Here is a 21,799-nt window from a genome sequence, read left to right as displayed (position 1 = left end):
TAGATTATATCAAGTATGAAGGTATGCGATTAGCATTTAATCAAGAGCACCAAGCCCTATATGTACCCAAGTGTTGGTGGTGTTAATTGTTGAACTCCTTTGTCACGCGGCACGCCCTTAGCAAAAAATTACCTTTCAATCAAGTCAAAATCATCGATCAAGCATGTTAAGCTTTTTCTACCATATTTTAAGTCTTGAATTAGGTAGTTTGATCAAAATTGGGCAATGTTGACTAATATCACTAGATAATCGAGGTAGAGGCAAAGGCTAGACAAGAGGAGAAGAATCTAGATTCTAGATGGTTGATGCTCGAATAATTAATCATTAATGTACAATGGATGTTATATCTATCTTGATTTATGTAAAAATATGCATGTTTTCATGTCTTTTACAACTAATTTGGTATTTGGGATGTTTGTTTTGAGTATAAATGCAAAAATATATATATATATATATATATATATATATAGTAGATGCTTTCGCAGACGCTTCGCTTCCTAGATTTTTGGAAAATGGCGCTTCCGTGTCCCCACTTTGTCCCCGCTTCGTGCAACATTGGCTGTGGATAACGAGATTGAAGACTGCTTTTTACTTAACCATGAAACAAGACAACCACCTAGATAGAATGCTGCTCCATTGGTACTCTTACGATCATCAACACTTCCTGCCCAATCTGCATCTGTATAAGCTTGGATAACCAGATCATTTCCTTTGGGATACCATAGACCATATTCCGCTGTGCCCTTAAGATATTGAAGAATTCTTTTGACGACAATAATATGAGATTCTTTTGGTGCTGCTTGGAATCTTGCTACTTGTCCAATTGCTTGCATCACATTAGGCCGGGAGGTTGTCGCATATAGGAAACTACCAATCATGGATCTATACAATCTTTGGTCCAGATCCTTTGACGAATCTTTTAAGCTTAACTTGCAACCTGTTATCATGGGGGTAAGGATTGGCTTGCAATCTTCCATCTGGAATTTTTTGAGCATTTATGTGATGTACTTGGTTTGATATATGAATATTCCTTTATCTTGCTGAGAAATCTGAAGCCCCAAAAATTATGTCAGCGCGCCAAGCATAGACATTTCAAACTCACTTTGCATTTTTGTGGCAAAATCTTTACTTAATTTGTCATCATTGCTTCCAAAGATTATATCATCCACATATACCTCGATAATTGTTAGGTTATATTGATCCACTTTCACATAGAGATTGCTGTTAGCGCTTCCTTTCTTGAATCCTTGTTGATGTAGATACTTATCAAGACAATCATACCAAGCACTAGGAGCTTGCTTGAGACCATATAGTGCCTTCTTTAATCTGGAAACATAGTTTTCTTTGTCAGTGAGCAGAAAACCTTCGGGTTGTTCAATGTAAACTTCTTCCAATTCACCATTTAGAAAGGCTGACTTAACATCCATTTGGTAGACCTTGATTTTTCTCGAGCATGCATAAGCGAGAAACATCCTGATAGCTTCCATTCTGGCAACGGGAGCAAATGTTTCTTCAAAATCGATTTCTTCAACCTGTGCATATCCTTTGCAGACTAATCTTGCCTTGTTCCTGGTAACCTGTAATCCTTCAATTGTTTTGCTCCCCCTGAACCTGTAATGAAACTTTCATCTTGTTCAAACTAGCTTCCTGTCAATTGTAGACTTGTGCCATATACTGTTGCATAGACTCCTCCTCGACAAACATTAAGGAGTCAACAAACCAGATTGTTCAAAATAGTGAGTCAGCTAACGGGCCATCTTGACTTGAGTCATTATCTGAAGCAACTGCTAATTCCTCATGACCTTTTGCTTTTACAAATCCTGAAAGCATAACTGTTGAAACCTTGTTATCTGCTTTGTCTTCCTGTACTTGTTTCCTTTTCCAGACCTTCTTATTCCTGCAATCTCGAGCCATGTGCCCATAGTTACGACACCTGAAGCAATCAATGTTGTCCATAGGTGATTCCATCTGATATCTGCAAGCGTGAGCGCTATGGCCATAGTTATGGCATTTGAAACATTCAATGTTTGGCCCACCTAGCACGTATTCTCTTCTGGCAAAATCATCGTGGAACCTGTCTCGTGATCTTGCAAACTTGCTTCTAAGGTTTTGCAGATAATGATTGTACCTATCAAAAACTTCAGAATCCCTAGCCATATGCCCATGGTTAGCACATAAAAAGCAATAACCATTAAATAAATGTGTGTACCTGAATGGTTCATTCGGATGCGATGGTCCTCGATAGTTGTACTTGTCAATAACTTTACAATCCTTCGCCATATGTCCATGGTTAGCGAATGAAAAGCAATAACCATTAAATAAACGAACATACCTGGAAGATTTTTCATTCTTCTTTGGAGGCGGTGTTATAGTTTGTTGTGGTCCTTTGTTCTTCATTGCTTTGGTCTTGTTCTTTGGAGTTGCAACATTCTTCTTTGGCTTTTCACTTTGATCAACTTCCTTCTTAGAATCATCCTGTGAAGATGTGGAGCTTGTACCTTCATCAACTGGAGCTTTACCATCTTTAATTGCCTTCATTTTTGCTTCTTCATCTATCTTATTTTGTAAGTGTTCTTTTTGCGATCTCTTGAGTTTGTTGAGATCATCACGGTTTGCATCAAGTTCTTCTTGCTTTTGAGCAAGATCTTCTTGAAACCATCTTTTCAAGATCTTCCTTCTTTTTTCTGCCTCCTCAACCTGTAGCTTGAGAAGAGTGGTCTTCTCTACTTCTTTGTTGAGAACTTGTATCTGTTCCTTCTGCTTCTCATTTTCAATCCTGAGCCTACTTATTTCTACTGAAGATGTTTCTAATTCCTTTTGCTTTTGGTCAACAACGGATATGTATCTTTGATTAGATTCCTTCCTTTCAATTTCTGCTTCCTGCATCTGTTGTGTGATCCTGCTAATCTCTGCAAACGTTGTGTCGAGTTCTTGTTGCTTCTGTTGGACTTCTCTCTTGAGGTCTCGTGTCGCTATATTCTTGATTTCTTCCAATTGAGTTCTAAGACTACTAATCATCTTCTCAGACTCTTCATTTTCTTTGATGAGTTCTTTTGTTGTCTTCAATTTTGCTTCCAAAAGTCTTGTCTTTTCCTTTTGACTTTTGAGTTCCTTTATCACCTTGATCACTTGATTTTGAAATTCCGTTTTACTCATTTCTCCCATTTCTTCATCATAATCAAAAGGATCCGAATTTTCAATAACATCTTGACTTGATTGCTTTGTTGAATAGAGATTATGAAGCTTTTCCCAAAGAGCTTTAGCTGTTGAACATTGACCAACTTTTGTTTTCACAGAATTTGGAAAAACATTCAAAATTACATTCATGGCCTTTGAATTGTACCTTTTAGCTTCGTTGGTAGATGTGTCTCTAGAAACAATTGATTCCCATACTCCATGTGCTTGCAAATGTACTTCAATCCTGGATTCCCATATCCAGTAATTATTTGCATCAAAATCAGGGGTTGGTACACAATACTCACTTTCTTCAGATTTTGATGTACATGTACCTTCCTTTGAAATCCTTGTAACTTGCTTCTTTGACTTTCCCATCTCTATGCTCTGAAAACTGACTTCCAACGGTTAAGCTGTTATTGAAGGAACCAAACTCTGATACCAATTGTTGGAAATACTGAGGGGGGGTGAGTCAATATTTCTTAGCAATTAGCACTTTTAAATCTTTTCAGAGCATTATTTAATCTTCAATTATTATTAATGTTTATGTAGTGATAACAGTAAATAAAAGAACAGAGTAGGCACAAGAATTTTAGGTGGAAAACCCCCTTCGGGTCAAAAACCACCAAACGCTTTTCTAATAATTTCTTTAATCTTCAGCCCCAATTGAAATGAAAGCAACAATTCTCTAGAATTTTAGAAAAGCATTCTTCAGCTCCCACTGGAAGGACGCCCCAACGCCCTGGTTTCTTCAGTAATCAACTGAATGGATGCCCCAACACGCTAGCGAGCCACAACTCGCCCTAGCACCTCCCTACCACCCTGAAGTGTTCACAGGCCCCAACCTGTAGACGACTTCATGCACCAGCCTAACACCTCCCTACCACCCTATAATGACTGAAATGAGACAAGAGTGTGGATTCCCGTACGAGGGACAACTATCCACGATACAATATGATTTACAATGATTTTCACTGAACACTATGACTTACAACCCAACCATGACATCATCCCAACAAAGACTCCTATACCTCCCAACAAATGCCTTTTCGACTCTAAGCAGATTGACTCGTTTACAATAATGACTCTTCCAATGATGACACTTTTACAAATGACTCTTTTACAACTTTAGAATGATGACTAGTGGCCTTGACACTTCTTCACAATATATAGATGGTTGTCATGTCTTCAAAGGATGTCCCGCTGCAATGCTTCCTTGATTTGATACTTTAGCTCTTGAATGCTCGCTTGATGCTGTCCTTGAGTCTTCTTCTACCTGCATGCAAAATTTGGCCGGCGAAACCAATCCCAAAACAAAACAAAATACCCTTCAACTTACCTCTGCCTACAAAACACATGTAAGTGTATAATAATGAATAAATACAGATTAAAATTACAATGCGTACTTAAAGTGTGCTTGTCACTTTTGTTGTTGACTTGTTGCAGCAGTAGACAAAGACTCCCACTCTTGATATAGGTTTGGACTCTATGCAAGACGATATCCAAAACTGACCTAAAGATATATACAATAAAAACGGATGCAGACCCTAGACTTGTGATGGACCAAGTTCTAATTACAACAATAGAGACCTTTCTATCAACTATGACAAGACAAGTAACATGAACTTACGACATCATATAGATTTAGCGGACTTAGTGTAGCATCAAGAATATGTAGCATCAAATGTGTAGTATCAAGAATAGGACATCCAAAATGTGGTATCAAAACTAATTGTGACATATAGAGACATAGAGATATAACCGAGACCCTGTATGTACTTACGTTGTCATGCAAAAACATATGTCAGAGATGATACTCGTATTTCAAATGTAAACACTAGTCATACATACCTTGTTGTAGGAGAGTTACCCTTGACTATTGATGTGTGGTCCTTACTACAGTGATCCTTGAATGCATGCTTTTTCTTGCCTTCTAGGACCTCGATATTGAATTTGTTGTATCTATGTAATTTCTGATCTCCAGGGTCTGAAATTTCGTCCTGTGGTAGCCTTCTGAGTCCTCTTTCCAACTCCACAGGTCTGATCAAGATTGGATTCTTCAATAAAAAGTTATGCCCAATCTCCCATGATGACCTGATTATAGACTAGTTTAGTAGAGCGAACTTGTATGAAGTGCTACGTGTCATTGTTGCGAGCTTTGGCCTAGAAAACGCTACTCAACAAACTACAGTCCGTCCTCTTACTGTGACTATTTACAAAATTTGAATCCAATGCTCAGGGAGAAAGTTATGACGATTTTCCCAACGTCAAATGTTTGACATGAATTCGGGAGCTTGCAAAAATCCTAACTTCCTAATATCATATCTCCGAAAATATAGGAAACCAAGATCTGAAATTCAGTCACGAGGTTCATCAAGATTTTGGCTCAAATGGGTTTTAATTTTAGCTTCTGAAGCTTCGTAGAAAAAAAGTTATAGTGAAAATGCCACGATGACCTGTTTGAAGCCACGAAATCCCTACTAGAGGAGGATATGAGGGTCATTATTTATATGAATGTCTTGAGTTGAGAGGGTCCTCAACAAGTGAACGTTGGAGGGATTTTAGGGGCAAAAAAATATTTATTAATTATTGACTATTCAATGACCACAACCAATTATGAGTGCCATGCCACAACCCCATAGGGTTTTAGCCCACTAACTGGGGTTACTAACTTCAAACATGAATATCTCTCAAACCGTGAAGAATTACTTGGCGTGCCATATATCAATGGAAACATCTCGACGATTAGAATCCATCTAGAAGATACTTGACTCAAAATAGAGTAAGTTGTCAAGTCAAAATTCCCTTGCAAGATCAGGGTAGCCCCTGGTGCTGCTTGGGTCGACATCAATGACAACCACTGATCAACAGTAAGTAGAAGTTGGCTCTCTGTGCTCTCTTGAATTTAAGGTTTGTTCCCTCCCCTTACTAACATTATATTAATCAAGTTATCATTAATTTACTAATACTAAATATTAATTAATTAATTAACTATATTAATTGATTAATTAAGTAAACAATTAATTACTTAATTGATTAGTTAATAAACAATACTAATTAATTATTTAATTAATTAACGGTATGAGTTAATTAATTAATTATCAATATCAATTAATTATTAATTAATTAGCAATATTAATTAATTAATGGTATTAATTAATTAATTAGCAATATTAATCAGTTAATTAATTGGTATTAATTAATTAATTAATTAGCTCTAATATATTATGTTATTCTAGTTAATTGATATGAATGAACAATAATTATTAATGAATTTTATATTAACTACATTAATCTTCTAATATTAATTATTAATCTACTATTTTTAATAGTATTAATCAATTAATATTGGTATTGATTAATTATATTATTAAATTTTTTTACCGATATTAATAAACATTATTAATCTTTTAATAATATTATTAATTGATTTCCTCTAATATATTGATTAATTCTGATTTATTGACTTTTAGGTTTTCTTGTCGGCCTTTTTCTTCCTCCTTTTTTCATCTATTTATTTACACCTCTTTACTTATCCTTCCTCTCATCAAGATTTCTCCTGATGACAGGTCCTGGTCTGGACTCAAAACGTCGAGTTAAAATGAATACTGTGGGTAAATCTTTGGAAACCTAGTCCTCAAATAACAAATCGATTCAACACATGTAGAGCATTAAGCATAAATTGAAACAATTATACCTCAAAAGCAAAAGAATAACACCACATAAGATAATCCCCAAAGTCTTTTGCTTTATTAGATCATGAAAGAATAGAGTACAAAATTTGCCAGAGCTTCGCTAGCCTAGTAGCTCGTCTAAGCATGATTACAAATGAGGAGCCAAAGGCTGTCTTAAATAGGAAAATGGGAGGGTATCCCAACAAGAGATAACTCATCCAAGTGGCTCAGGTGGTGATCCCAATGCAATTCATCTTGATCCCTTCAAACAATTCGAACCCCTTCTAGAGGCTTTGCATAATCCTCAAGAAGATAGACATTTGCAACAAATGATATTTGGGTGAAGTGGTAGGGGACCACTTTAGAAACATTCTTTGAGTCAATCTTGATCAAGTCCCAGTCAGATCCCATCAATTAATCCAGCCAAATAAATTAATTCGAACCACCTCCTCAAAAAGTGCGAATTTGCTGGGAAAGTTGTTGTGGCTAGGGACCTCGAATTTTTCTTGTGGTTAACTTCCTTGATTAATGGGATAAGTGGAGTCCACATCACTTTTTTGACTTGACTTTAACTCTTGTGAATTTCCACCTCATTTTTGAGCATCTTCGACTTGGAGAGAATTTTTATTTTCTCCCAATTATTAATTTTTGGCTAATTTATTTGCCAGTTTTTTCCCAAACATAGAAAAGTGGGTTTTGAGGGGTAAATAATCATTTTTTGACCCTCAAAGTGTGTCTTAGTAGAAATTTGAGGTGTAGAGGTCTAATTTTGAGTACTCATACCCCCTACAACTTCTCTAGACAACACTTATTACAACTTACATAATTTTTTTATAAAAAATACCAGCCCGCGGGAAATTTTTAATAATTAAAAAATGACATCTAGATCTAACCAAATTCTCTGAAATTTTCAGAGATGATCTAGTATGGTCATATACATTGACTCTAGATATTAGGACTCTCCTAAGACTGTACCATCAAGTCACACTCCAGCTTTGGGGGTATATCTGGGAGAAAAAACTCAATTAATCATTCAGTGTTAAAAACACAAATAATTAGCTAAGTAAAAAAAACTCCTTAGAGTGGACTCACTTGGTAGTAAAGTCATACGGTACCTAGGCCTATTACATGGATTTATTCATCATGCTAGCATCATTTTTACAATGTCCCCATACGGTTGCGTAATCTGAAAGACAAAATGAAGAGCAGAAGAAGAAAGGGGCTTAAATGCCCTGATGAAGTCTGGAACTCTGACTAATCTGATGGTGCTGGAATGATCTAAGTGTACTTTGATCATGGAGTCTTAACAAATCTTCAAATGCAACTCTAGTGATCAACCGACACAAAGATAGCTCCCGCACTATAAGCTTACGTGGACAAATTCCTCCTTTGTTCTGCACTTAGTCGCAGAGAGTAGTCGGCTCCTTCTTTAGCAGATGGATTTCGCCTTCCAACTAATTTAGCTTGGATTCAACCTCTGAAAAAACATTTTTGATGGGCGAAATGATCACAACCCTCTCTGCCATAAATTCATTCAGCTTGATCTCCTTCGAATTGATGAATCACAGGCATAAAATTTCAATATTTAGATAATTCCTGCAATAAAGGTTTGTTTGCAATAAGCACAAGTCGAAACCCTCAAATGCTCTTCTCGGCTTTTGGCAAAGAATTACGGCAAAATAATATAGCCTCAATCACTCACGAACTTAGCTCAAATTGATCTGCAATAAAAATACTCTCTGGCTGGCAGGATGCACAACTGTGATACCACTTTAATATACCAAATTATAAATTCGCTGGATATCGCTTTAAAAATTTACACTGCCAATTTGACAAACAATTTATGCAGATTGAACCATAAAATTAACGATAAAAAAATGGAGAATATAATCTGCAACTGAAGAATAAACAAGGTATACATGCAGAAGAACTCAACCTTATTTTATTAATATGCAGTAGATATTACATGCTAGTACAATAACATGGAAATGGCCTCCCAAGAAATCTACAACAATACTACATCGACTTCTAGAATAAAGCTAAATTGATAAATGCACATGTGCATTTTGGATAAATTCACCATGGAAAGAGATGGGCTTGTTGGACACCTAATCCTAAAGGGTTAGTGTGGAATTCGAATGGACAAAAGCAGTCCAAGAGACCTTGGGATCTGAATCCCAAGAGTCACCTATTGTACTATAAATGTGTATCTTATGTTAATAAAAAATATGCACTCACTGATTTATCTTTCATATGTGTCTTGCTGTCCATGTGAGTTTAACATGGTATCAGAGCGGGCGAATTCTGGCCCTGCTCATTTTTGAGCCACTTGTTTTGTGGTCTCTACCTACATGTCAGTTCTGTCTTTCTACTAATTAGAATTGATCAGAATTGCCACCTTATTGAGCGTTTTATTCCTCATTCTGCGCCATATTCTTTCCTGCGCTCTGGGCCTGACATATTCTTTCCTGCGCTCTGCCCTTGTCAGCTCATACTTGTTTTGTTTTGTGGCCTTTCTACATAAAACGCTTCTGCCATTCCTCTGTACTGTGCAGACCTATTCTTATGAACGAACACTCCTCTCTCTCAGCGAAATCGTTGTAAATCGCAGTAAATGATCCCTTGTCAATCATGAAATCCCAGTAACTGTGCTGCTCTGTCCTGCGCCCCTCTGTCCTGTCTGTCCTGCGCTGCTCTGCCTCTGCCTGGCGCAGAAAGAATCAACGCCTGGCCCTCCAAATCTTGAAATCCGAGATTAGGTCGATGACTCTCCAGCTCCAGCTAGCAATCGATTGGTATCATTAAAACGCGCGGTTTGAAGATACCTAACCTTCCCCTCTTCCCACTCTAGAGTTCACTTGGCATTTTCCCGAGAGCGTTTCTTTCCTCTGTAACCTTCGAGAGTTCCGCCTGCTTGCCTCTAGTCCACGGTTCATACGCGCAATGGAGACAGCGGGTAGTTCCTTTTCTATTCCACCCCTTTGTCGAGACGGGAAGAAAAACACTGTTTGTGGTGTTTCAATTGAGAACAGGTAGTGACGGGAATTTGTCAAAGCGGTTCGGCATTGATATTGGAGCAGATCTTTACTGCATATTGATTTATTAGCGCATCTTTGGAAATGAATATCCACAGGCCTAACGGAGGATTTCTGGGGTTATTGCTACTTATTTCTGGGGTTATCACTGTAACGTGGCAATCTGAAATGTATTTTAAATTTTTGTAACGACTGTGCATTTCTTTCACACTGTCGTTTACCAATCGTCGCCGAGGGAGCAGTCTATTGACACAGAGGGGGTCCTCTCGTCTGCCCAAGGCGGTGAATGATCAGCGTGTTTTGTAATGTTTACGTTTTGGATTTGAGGTGAATGATGAACTTGTGGCCAGGAAAGGAAAATAAGGCATCTTGGAACCAAAAATTGACGGAGGAAATTGGGAATCACATATGAAGTTGTTGCCATTTACTTTTATCCTCAACTGTTGCGGCAAGCTGAACTATTGATGGTGAGGAAAGCATATTATATTCGGGCCAAAATGTCTTCTTCTTATTATTTCTGTCAATAGCGGTGATTGTAATAAGCCACCCCACTAAGCAAGAGTTTCAAGTCAAGTTTTGTTCGGATCCACCATCAATAGCTTGTGAAACCTGCGTAATAGATTACCGAAGGAAGTTGGAAACGCTTGTTCTTACGAATTGTTATGAGAGTGATTATGGAACCAACAAGCGTAGGACGGAGGTGATTCTCTAATTCCTTGCATCTGAAAATCTCCTGAGCAGACACCGTCACGACAATCTCCACCCGCTGAAATCCAATGCTCGTCTCTGCCGAATGTTCACATTTCCACTGCTCAACAGGAAGAAAGAATCCCAGGTACCTACGAAAGTGGATTAGAGACATTATACGAAACCCAGTCTTCTCTAAACACTGAAATTTTCCAAGACTTTCAAATTAATGAAGAGATTTCAAGTCTCCAGCCAGCAAAGGAATGTGTGCCTTTAAGAAGAATTCTGACGAGTCCGTCAGCATATATTGGTATTTCTTGCTTTCTGCAATTCCGACTTCAGATGTGGCTTCCTTTGTCTCTGGTTTTCCTGCAGCCAAAAATTATCAGTTCTGATGTAGCTATTGAATCTCAGTTGGTACAGTAGAAGTTTATTGAGTTCCAGATTTGGATTGTGCTGGGTCTTCCTTCACCGAAGGTATATCATAAATTGCCTTGTAGCTACGGCAGATTTCCAGATAATCATTATTGTGAGAGTAATACCTAATCATCAGTTCATAGTATATGCGCTTCAACTCCAGAAGTGAAGGGATATCAGGAGGAGCCTTTTCAACCATGAAACAATTTGAGCTGTGTTTTCCATGTGCATATCTATAACATAACTGAGTTGAAGTTTTCTGGGCAGTGTGTATACCAGGTTTCACTATCTCTGAGTTTAGTCATCTTTTTCTGGGCAGTGTGTATACCAGGTTTCACTATCTCTGAGTTTAACTTGGTAACATCCAGCTTACTCAGGTCCTGCTCCATCAACCATTTTCGCGACATTGTTGCCACTTGATAAGCCCTTACAATATCTTGTAGTAAGAGTACAATATTATTTTTCTGTTGCTGTTGCCTCAGTTGTGTTTTTTTAAGTGACATTGAAGAAAAATGGCCAGACTTGAAGATGCATTAAAGTTATTGAATATCCTAATTCATTCCACTGTTGATGAGATGGTCAAAGTTAACAAAGAAACTCTCTTTGACATCCAAACCTCTCTGCAAACTGCACATGAGAATATTGAGTTTTTGCAGCTTGAAACAAAGCTACAGCAGGAAGAATTACACCAGTGGAGTCATCATTCTGAACCTGTTTCTGTTCAGAACAATGAAGCAGACTCCCATAAACAGCCAGTCAATAATGTTACTGTTCATTCAAATAAAGCAGCTATTGTAAATACAGATGCAGAAACTCAGTCTGCACTTCCCAAGCCCATCATCAGGCCTTGGGAACAGTTTGTCCACAACAAGCACAGAACCGGTCTTGGATATGACAAGGACTTGTCCTTTCATATTCCAGACTATGCCAAGCCCATTCAGTTTCAGAGTGCTGGATTCATTTATGACAATTCACTTGCTCCTCATGACAGTTCAGCTTCAGCTGTTCCAGATTCTGCCCCTCTTCCACAGCAACAACAACAGCAACAACAACAACAGATCGTGAAATGCCAACACTGTGACCGACTTGGCCATTTGAAAGATCACTGTTTTGATCTTCATCCATGTAAGCACTGTCATAAAACCAGCCATTCTTCAAACAGATGCTTCAAAAACAAACGTCCTGCAAGAACAAAGATTCATCTTGGATGGATCGCTTCTTGGCAATGGGCATCAACAGCCAAGAAGATATTCCAAACACATGTCAGAACTTGTTCCAGAATATTGAACAGTCTTGCAGTTGAGTTTTCTCCATCTTCTCACCTTGTATCTGACAGGGGGGGAAATGATGGTCATCTACAAGCTTCAAAGCCACATCAAGCGAGCCTGAGCCACAACCTGCCACACCAGTTTCAGAGTTGTAGCCAGAGACAAGATGCCTGAACATGCCTTCAGTTGGCAATCTGGGACTTCCTTTAGCAGAAGACTTCAGCTTCTTGCCAGTTTTGGAAGAGTTCCAGGAATCGCAGAGTTGTTGGTCATCCTTAAACCATCACAGATTAAGAACACTTCCTCTAGCAGAAGACTCCAGCTTCTTGCCAGTTTTGGAAGAGTTCCAGGAATTGCATTAAGCATTCCAGAGTTGTTGGTCATCCTTAAACCATCACAGATTAAGAACACTTCCTCTAGCAGAAGACTCCAGCTTCTTGCCAGTTTTGGAAGAGTTCCGGGAACTGCACTAAGCGTTCCAGTGTTGGTGGTCATCCTTAAACCACCGCCCTTTATACCAACATTTCATAGAGCACATTCAGCCTAGTGCTGCCATGTATTTTTTGCACATTTTGTATTACAGCTCTTTTCTTGGACTCATACATAACCCTTCGGATTAAGGGGGGGGAATGTTGGACACCTAATCCTAAAGGGTTAGTGTGGAAGGGGAATTTTGGACACCTAATCCTAAAGGGTTAGTGTGGAATTCGAATGGACAAAAGCAGTCCAAGAGACCTTGGGATCTGAATCCCAAGAGTCACCTATTGTACTATAAATGTGTATCTTATGTTAATAAAAAATATGCACTCACTGATTTATCTTTCATATGTGTCTTGCTGTCCATGTGAGTTTAACAGGGCTCTTGCCCACTCTCACTACATCACCCGAGGGTTTTCGTCCTAAGGCTATAGATGTAGAGAACTAGGTTCTCCAAACCTCACTAAAGACAAATACTCAAGTCCAAGATGTCCTCGAATGATCTCCTCCTGCTCTTTTTATAGGTTTGATGGACCTTTGATGGATCTCTAGAAGCCTTTATTTTATTATAGAACTTTTTCCTCTTTTTATTTAATTAAAACACCTTTTTAATCCGGGAAAACGGTAAATCAGCCACCATCCCTCCTCAGGCCATTGAAAATCGCTTCTTACCATCCCATCCTGCAGATCTTCTTGTTCCGGATTCAACGAGTTATTACACTAAAGTGTTCTGTCAAATATTCCTCTTGGAATGCCACCTTAAGTGTAATTAATTGAGCTATGCTCAATAATAACCCTGTTTTACTGGAATTATTAGAGAACAACAAAACCAAAAACAAGCTGTGCAGAACTGCTCTTGATGATGAATATGCCAAGCGAATATTGTCAGATCCCATAATAATCCCTCAAAACCCCTCTGGGATCCCTGATGATGTAATCCTGCTTTTGTGCCCTGACCATCACATACCCTGTAAATCCATCTTGGCTGTACTATAGAGGAAACTGAAAATGGGGACATTACACATTATCAATGTCTTTTTCCTTTAGTTATCCTATTGAAAAAGTTGGATAGAACAGAAATCTTTGCTGTTGTAATAAATATTTTTAGATTCAACCATAAAGCTGAAAGTGCTATGAAGTAAATCCAGGGAACTTCAAGTAAATGAGGTGAAATTTCTGAATTTGTTTTAAAGTGCAGATTTTTGAAATTTCCACAGATTTAGATGGAGGGTGCTCTTGTTGGAGTATTCTTGGAATATGTGTTATTTATTTTCAAAGCTGGAGGAGTGCTCTTTACTTTATTTTCTGTATGTTACTCTTTAAAGAAGACATTTTGGTGCTCCTGCTTTGTAATGACACAATTGACCTACTTTTGTGGTTATCTGTTGGACATTAGTAAAATTATCTTACCTTATCCTACCTATCTGGGCTATTTGGCAGAGATTCTCTCTTATTCTTGTTCATGGTCAATATTTGGCCTTTTAATTCTATTTCTTCTCTTTCCTTTCCTAGATCTTCTCCTCAATAAGAAAGAGGGCAAGCAAGGGAAACAAAGCATCTCTGTCTTAATTCCTTTTGTTTCCTTGCTGTCACCGTACTCCCTTGAGATCTAGTTATTAAGAGCAGGCTCCTGTGTTCATGCTTTGGTTGGATTTCTCAAATCCAGTACCGTAGTTCTACCTTGTTTGGTGTGAAGAAGTTGTTCGATTCTTGGCTCCCCAAAATTCTTGAGGGTGTTGATGTGTTCCCACTTGCTCAAAACTTCTATAGTTTTCGCAATTCTTAGTAATGAAGACCTAAACAAATCACTCTTTTGGCAACTGTATCTTAACTTTTAAGTACATAGGTGTAAGAATTTCTGTTACTTTGCATAGCTCTTGTTATTATTTTGATTTCAAAAGATAATGAACTTGTAGGATTGAAATAATTTTCGTTTGCCCTATTAGTTTTCTTTCACTTATCCATTAATTCCATTACAAGGACAAGGTTCTAGTTACTTTAAATTCTTGTTGATTTTGAGCATAAAAGTTAGGCAAAACCATTGCAAAATCTTGTACAATAACAAGTTAAATCACGATTGGTGAGGGAAATACTTGACACAACTGTAAGTTGTTGTTTCCCAATGGATTTTTTCTTTTTATGCTAAGTTAGCTTGCTGTTCTTCAACCTTTATTGCAGAGATGAGAAGAAACTATAATAAATTTTGATTTGCATTCACTTATTGCGTTCTGCAAAGTTAAAATTTGCATTTTCGTGGTGTTTTCATATGATTTCAGCAGGTTTACCTTGCCAATCTGGACTTCTGTTGCAGAAACAGACAGAAACTCTAGCAAAATTTCATATTTTGAGTTTGCACTATCATAGGCATTTAAACTGTCATTGTTTTATTGTGTTTTCTTTACTTTTGGAGTACTTTACCTAGCTGATTCATACTTTTTATTGGTGAAACAGAAGGAGATTATCACCCATTTGTAACTTTCCTCATCGATGTTTTCATTTATAATCATGATTTAATATTTTTGGCTTGCTGTCCTAACACTATACTCGGAGATTTCAGACTTATTTAGTGCAGAAAAACAGCTTGATTTGTTGATTTAAGGTCATACTTAGCCCTTGGAAGTTAGGAACCGTATTTGATACCTTGAGCCACTTAGGGAAGCCTCCTGGTGGCCAAAGGTTAGCTATGCCAAAACAAGATCTGGGAAACCCTTTTTTCAAAAATCTCTAAGACATTTTGGTTTGGGAAAAAATGATGGCAGCTTTGCAAAGGTATTTCTAGTATCGACAAGCTTGGGAAGATGCATGATGCTAGGGAACAGAAAAAGTCCTAAGTCCTACATCACCTTCAATATTGCCAAGCCTTTGATTTGCAAATAGGGCATGTACCTACCTCTGTTAGTTCCAACTTAGGAGTTCATTTCTTCACTCATGATGCGAGGGAACAAAAAAAGTCTACATCACTTTCAATATTGCCAAGCCTTTGATTTGCAAATAGGGCATGTACCTACCTCTGCTAGTTCCAACTTAGGAGTTCATTTCTTTAGACAAGTAGAATCATTTATTCTGTTATGTTTGTTGCTAGATTCTAGAAAGAAGACCTCTAGGCTGTCGATGAATATTTGCTAGATGGTGCCCTCTGTAATACCCTGGTTATGACTGTGGATTAATGATGTATGTTTGTACATGATGAAGGGCTGGAGAGCCTAGCAATACAATGGTTTGAATATTAATAATAAAATCATCACCAACTGTAGATAGGCAAGGACAAGACCAGAGGGGGCTATTATCCAACGAGAGGAGGGTAGCTAGAGAGTCTTGACCTTTTTATTATATTTTTATTATTACCTATATTTGAATTATTTGAGAAAAAGGGGGGTATGTGAGCTTCTTGGGGAAGCCATGTGGCATTACGGGAACATGCATATTTAACCTTACCTTTTTGGTGGTTCACTTCATTCCAGTGTTGTGGGGGAGCCCCCCCCCCTCGATCCCGCTCCCAATCTGCGCTCCGGGCGGGAGCGACTCGGGAGCGGTTGAGTGCGCGCTCCCAGAAAAAAAATTCTGCTCCCTGCCTATTGCTAGAGCGAAGTAGGGAGCGATCGCTCCCGTCGCTCCGGGAGCGGTCGGGGAGCGATTGCTCCCGACCGCTCCTGGGCTATAAAAAACGCTCCCGGCCGATGAGCGACAAAAAAAATTCGCGCGCGGAAAAAATAAAGTGTCGCTGGTTTTGGGGGAAAAAAGGGAGGGAAGGGAGGAAAGGGAGGGAGGGAGGGAATATAAATAAACCCTCCCTCCAATCAATTTTATTATTTTAGAAGAGTGAGAGTGAGAGCAAGAGGATAGTAAGAGAGGGTGATGAGCAAGAGAGAGTGCGGGGCAAGAGAGAGCGAGAGTGAGAGCAAGGAGCAAGGTGCAAGGAGAGAGCAAGTGCCAAGGAGCAAGGAGCAAGAGGAAGTAAGGAGGGGAGATTGGAGGCCAAAGAGGTAGGTTTTAGCAATTTTTTTTTAATGTTCATGAATCATTACTAAATAAAATTATAAATAAATAATTTTTTTTCTCCCATTCCCATTCCCATTCCATTTTTTTGCAGATTCAAACATCATGGTTATATTTCTTGGCATTTTCTTCTTCTTGGTTCCTTTTTTGGTTATTATGGTGTTGGAGAGTAGAAAAAGGAGGGTTGAAAATGAAGAAGGGGATGAAGAAGGGAGTCATAGTAGATTTGATGAAAACCCCGGTGAGGAGAAGCTGGAGGAGAGTGAACATGAGTTAGCTCAAAAAACTAAACAAGACCAAACTCCATTGTGGAAATATGTTAATAGGCCTGAAGCAGGGAAAGGGGGTGGAACCACTAAATTTCATTGCCCCCATTGCAACAATAATTACATAGGTTCATACACCCATGCCAGAAAGCACCTCTACAGGAAAAGGCCATGGGATGGAGATAAACAAATAGGAATCAAAACTTGTTCAGGTGTGTCAGCAACAGATAGAGCCAAATACATAAGGGAAGAGGAGGAAGCCCAATACAAATCTAAAAAATCAAAGGGTTTCTTTGAACCAAGCTCACAATCACATGCACAAAGAACTCCTTCAACATCCTCCCAAGGCAGTGGATATGGAGGCACAGGGTCACCAGGTTTAAGGCGTAGAAGCATAGCAGATTTCCTTGATGAAGGGTGTAGGAATGATGTGGATTCAGAAGTTTACAGGTTTCTCTATGCATGTGGGATACCATTCAATGTTCTTCGCTCACCTTATTGGCACGAAATGGTTTTTGCCATAAATGATGCCCCTAAAGGATACAAGAGCCCTGGGTATGACAAGGCAAGAACCATTGGACTTGATCATGAAAAAGAAAAAATATCACATTCTTTGAATAGAATGACAAGTTCTTGGACTGACCATGGGGTGTCCATTGTATTTGATGGATGGACAAATGTAAAAGGCAAGCCATTGATAAATGTTCTTGCTGTGTCTGTTAGTGGTGCCATCTTTCTTTCAACATATGATTACTCAGACAAGTTCAAGACTGACATCAACATTGTAGAACCATTACTTGAAACAATTGAGCGTATTGGGCCATACAATGTCATCCAAGTCATCATTGATAATGCTCCTAATTGTAAGGCAGCGGGAGCAATTATTGAGGATAAATACCCCAACGTATTTTGGTCTGGGTGTTTGGTTCACATAATGAACCTTTTGATGCATGATATTGTTAAGAACAAAAACGAACAATACAAATGGATTGGTGATTTGTATAAGAGAGGCAAATAAATGATAAAATTTATTACAAAGCATAGCAATACCCATGGCCTTTTCCGAAGTCACTCAAAATTGGAGTTGTTGAAGATTGTGAGGACTAGATTTGGTAGCTATTACCTCACCTTCAGGCACCTTTTGAAGGTAAGAGAGTCATTGGCTAGCATGGTATCAAGTCCACACTGGCAGGTATTAAAGGAAAGGGCTACAAATGCAGCTGACAGGCAAGGTTTTGAACAGGTGGAGGAGGCCGCTCTTGATGGTATGTTTTGGGCATGTGTGAGGCAAGTATTGGATTTCACCAAGCCCGTTTATCACATGATTCAGTTTGCAGATACAGATAAACCAGTGATTGGCGAGGTGTATGAGCAGATGGATACCATGTTGGGGCAAATAAAAGATATTGTTCATAACAATGATCCCAACTTGTATAAACTGATTCACGATTGTGTGTGTATACGGTGGGATAAACTTAATGTTCCACTACATTGCTTGGCATATATCCTTATGCCAAAATACTACTCTGCATCTTGGTTGGGCCGTCAAACCCCATATAGATGAAGAGGTATCTACAGGATATTTGCAAGCATTAGAAAAGTTGATACTTGACAGGGAGGAATGTGCTAGTGTGCGTCTTGAATTAGGCAGATACTTCAGTTGCATTGGTTTGTTTAGTACCTTTCATGCAGTGGAAGATAGAGACAAATTTGATCCTCTCACATGGTGGGAATCATATGGTGGCCAAGGACTTTTGCCAAAATTGGCAAAAAAGGTTCTCTCACAGGTTGTAAATACTTCTTCTGCAGAGAGGTGTTGGAGCACCTACAGCTTCATACATAATGTGAAAAGAAACAGACTCAATGAAAACTGGGCAGAAAGCTTGGTTTATGTGCACTACAACTTGAGGTTGTTGAGTCATTACTGTGATCGGGCTTATGAGGATCCAACATATAAAATTTGGGACAACTGCCCAGAGGATGATAATTTGGAGGATGGCACTATACATCTTGAAGAACTGGAAGCAGAACTTATGAGAGAGGAAGATGAAGCAATAACCATGCCACCTCCACCATCTAGTAGCAGTGCTCGAGTTCCAAGTCTTGTTCCTTTGCTGTCGCCGCCTCCATCTACACCCTCACGTGGAGGGCATGTGCCTTCTGGTTCTGGTCGTCGGTATGTGTGGGAGGAGACTCCTAGAAGACCACCACGACCTGTTCATACATCAGACACTTCTCATGGCAAGGGCCACATGAAGTAGTAGATAATAGATTTACAGTTTACTTGTCTTTTCTAGTTTCTATTAGTTTTCATAACTGTTGAGTTTTGACTCTTTCATATCATAATGATATTTTTTGTAAACAGTATATGACTGTGACAATTTAAGTTTGAAGTTTGAAGTTGGCAATTATAACTCACTGGTAATGATTTTGAATTATGAATATGATGCTTCCTGAAAGTTGTTTCATTTCATTTCATAATTCCTTTTATAACATTTCATTTCATGTTAGATATTATTTCTTGTAATGGTTAAACTTAGCTTACAAGTACAACTTTGGTGATCAATGATGATAAATGTTATATATTGAATTTTCAATTTTGAAAGCTTGAAGTTGAAACTTTAAGATTGATGAATCATGATTCACGAGACTCAATATGTTGTATGTTACTAACTTGTGGACGTGGTTGATGAAGATTATAACTTCTAGATGATTGATGTTATATGGTTCAATGATCAATCTATGTTTTTTTTTTTTTTATTTTTTATTTTTTATTTTTTTTATTTTTTATTTTTTATTATATCTAATTCATTATTCTACATGTTTTATGTTGACATATATGTATCAAAATATGAAAAATATAAAAAATATATATTATATAAAAATCGCTCCAGGATTCGCTCCCAAACTGGGAGCTTTTGAAATGGTTGCTCCTGCACCCGTTTTTGCTCCCGCGCCCCGCTTTCGCTCCCGCTCCCAAGTAACACTGCTTCATTCATTCTTCACTCATTGTTATGTTCTTGCTTCTTGGAGGGAAGAAGAATCTTCTGAAAAGGAGCCATTGTTGTGGCTGGGAGTCAATACTTGTTATGTTCTAGCTGAAAAATATTTGAATGCTTGAACGCATTGGTATTGCTGTTGAGCTTGTCCATGGGCTAAGAGCCTCTGGAGCTTTTAGCATTGAGATTTCCTGGCCAGTAGCACTGGAGTCCTGGAGGAAATGGAATGGCTTGAGGGATTGCATTACAGAGAAAGGGATTCCTTTCCTTGGGTTGTGTAGGCTGAAGGGAAAAGAGAGTTGGAAGTTGAGATTGCCTTGGGACTGTTTAAACTTTAAACTATCGATGGCAGCTATCACGAGTGGACAAATTGTGTGAATAGAGAATTTCTGTGAGCTAATTGTCTGTGAGTGATAGAGTTGGCCTAGGCACCCATCCTTGTGTTATCATAGCCTCAGCTTGAGGGTGGCCTATTGTAGAGAGCGAAAATGCAATAGAGCCTACGGTTGGGTGGAATGTTCGATGTTTGCAGGCAGTTAGTGGATCTACCATTAAAAGGTAAGTGCTTGCTGTGTCCTGTGTATTTATATTCCACTCTGTCTTTAATGGGTTAACTATCTCTTATATGCTGCGTATGCTTATGAGTTATTGCATTGCATACATTTAATGTTTCTTGGTCATTTGCATAAGCTTTGTGTATGCCATGCATGTTTCCTTGAATTCTTGCATAATAAAGAATCATATCAGAAGTTGAATTTTGCCGAGAAATGCGGTTTTCATGTGTACCCGGTATGGGGCTACATGACACCCTCCATTAGGGAAGCATTGCATGTCATATTTGTTCCCTATTAGGTTGCTTGAAAAACAAAAGAACATGTGAAATTATAGGCCTTTGAGAAACTAGAAAGATACATATTGTCAATAAAATATGTTTTTGGTTATTAATAATATGGCCGTTGTAGTGTGAAAACCATTAGGATGGACAAAATCATAGATTTAGTGACAAATCGTGCCATCAGGATGGACAAAATCATAGTTTTAATGACAAATCGTGCCATCTTAAAAATATGGAAACTGAGATCATTTTGTTTAAGCAAAGTCATTGTTTTCCTTTGTCAAATCATGCTTTATAAGAACATAGATATTGATATCCTCGTTTTGTTCTTTTGCACATATGTTGCATGTCTGATAGTCTAATTTAGACTTCAATAATATGTAGCACATGATGTTTCTTTTATGTATCTATTCGTTGATTTGTTTAATGTTCAATATCTGTCAATGTTAGGTGAGTTTTACAGGAGGCCAACAACCAAAGAAATATAGGGTAAAGAATATTCGAACAAAAAGAGGGATAGTGTCAAAAGGAGAAAGGCTTGTCAATTGTGTAAGTTTTCTTTTGCTGAACATTATTTTGGAAAATATATCTTATGTTAACAGAGAATTATTTACAAAACTGAATTTAAAGACAGGAGGGTATACACAAAATTGGATCATATCTTCTTCCTCAATGCTATTTGGGCATAAATAAAGTCAGAATATGCTGAGTTGTCTAATTCTTTATCATAATTGATCAGATGGTAACCTTTAGCTAACATTTGCATACATACCTTTTCCTGCTAAACATGACAAAAAGCTTGAAGTAAACTGATCTCATTAAAAAACACATAGTTGCATCTTAATCTCGAAATAGTGAACAGTGTGGTGATTTGCAATTCTGTTTCCCGGAAAAGCCAGTGTTCATTGTTACATCAACATTTCGAGTCCAGTTTGAGATCTATCATCATGACCACAAGTCAATTAGATGAG

The 21,799-nt window shown here is 38.2% G+C and overlaps 1 protein-coding gene across 1 annotated transcript in view; it reads left to right on the top strand.

The window, feature by feature from the left end:
* LOC149231270 (pentatricopeptide repeat-containing protein At4g21190-like) overlaps positions 1-21,799 on the top strand; it is a 262,019-nt gene that overhangs the window by 38,690 nt on the left and 201,530 nt on the right. Inside the window, exon 2 of the mRNA XM_089381589.1 lies at positions 21,279-21,377. Coding sequence (XP_089237715.1) covers positions 21,279-21,377 — 99 coding nt within the window. The remainder of the gene's footprint in view (positions 1-21,278; positions 21,378-21,799) is intronic.

This window comes from Pinus tabuliformis, chromosome J (genome assembly GCF_031772625.1).
Source record: "Pinus tabuliformis cultivar Carrire ecotype Pingquan chromosome J, CPIR1, whole genome shotgun sequence".
Taxonomy (NCBI): Eukaryota; Viridiplantae; Streptophyta; class Pinopsida; order Pinales; family Pinaceae; genus Pinus; species Pinus tabuliformis.
The sequence above is the reverse complement of the archived record's forward strand: the minus strand, read 5'-3'. Positions and strand labels throughout refer to the sequence as shown.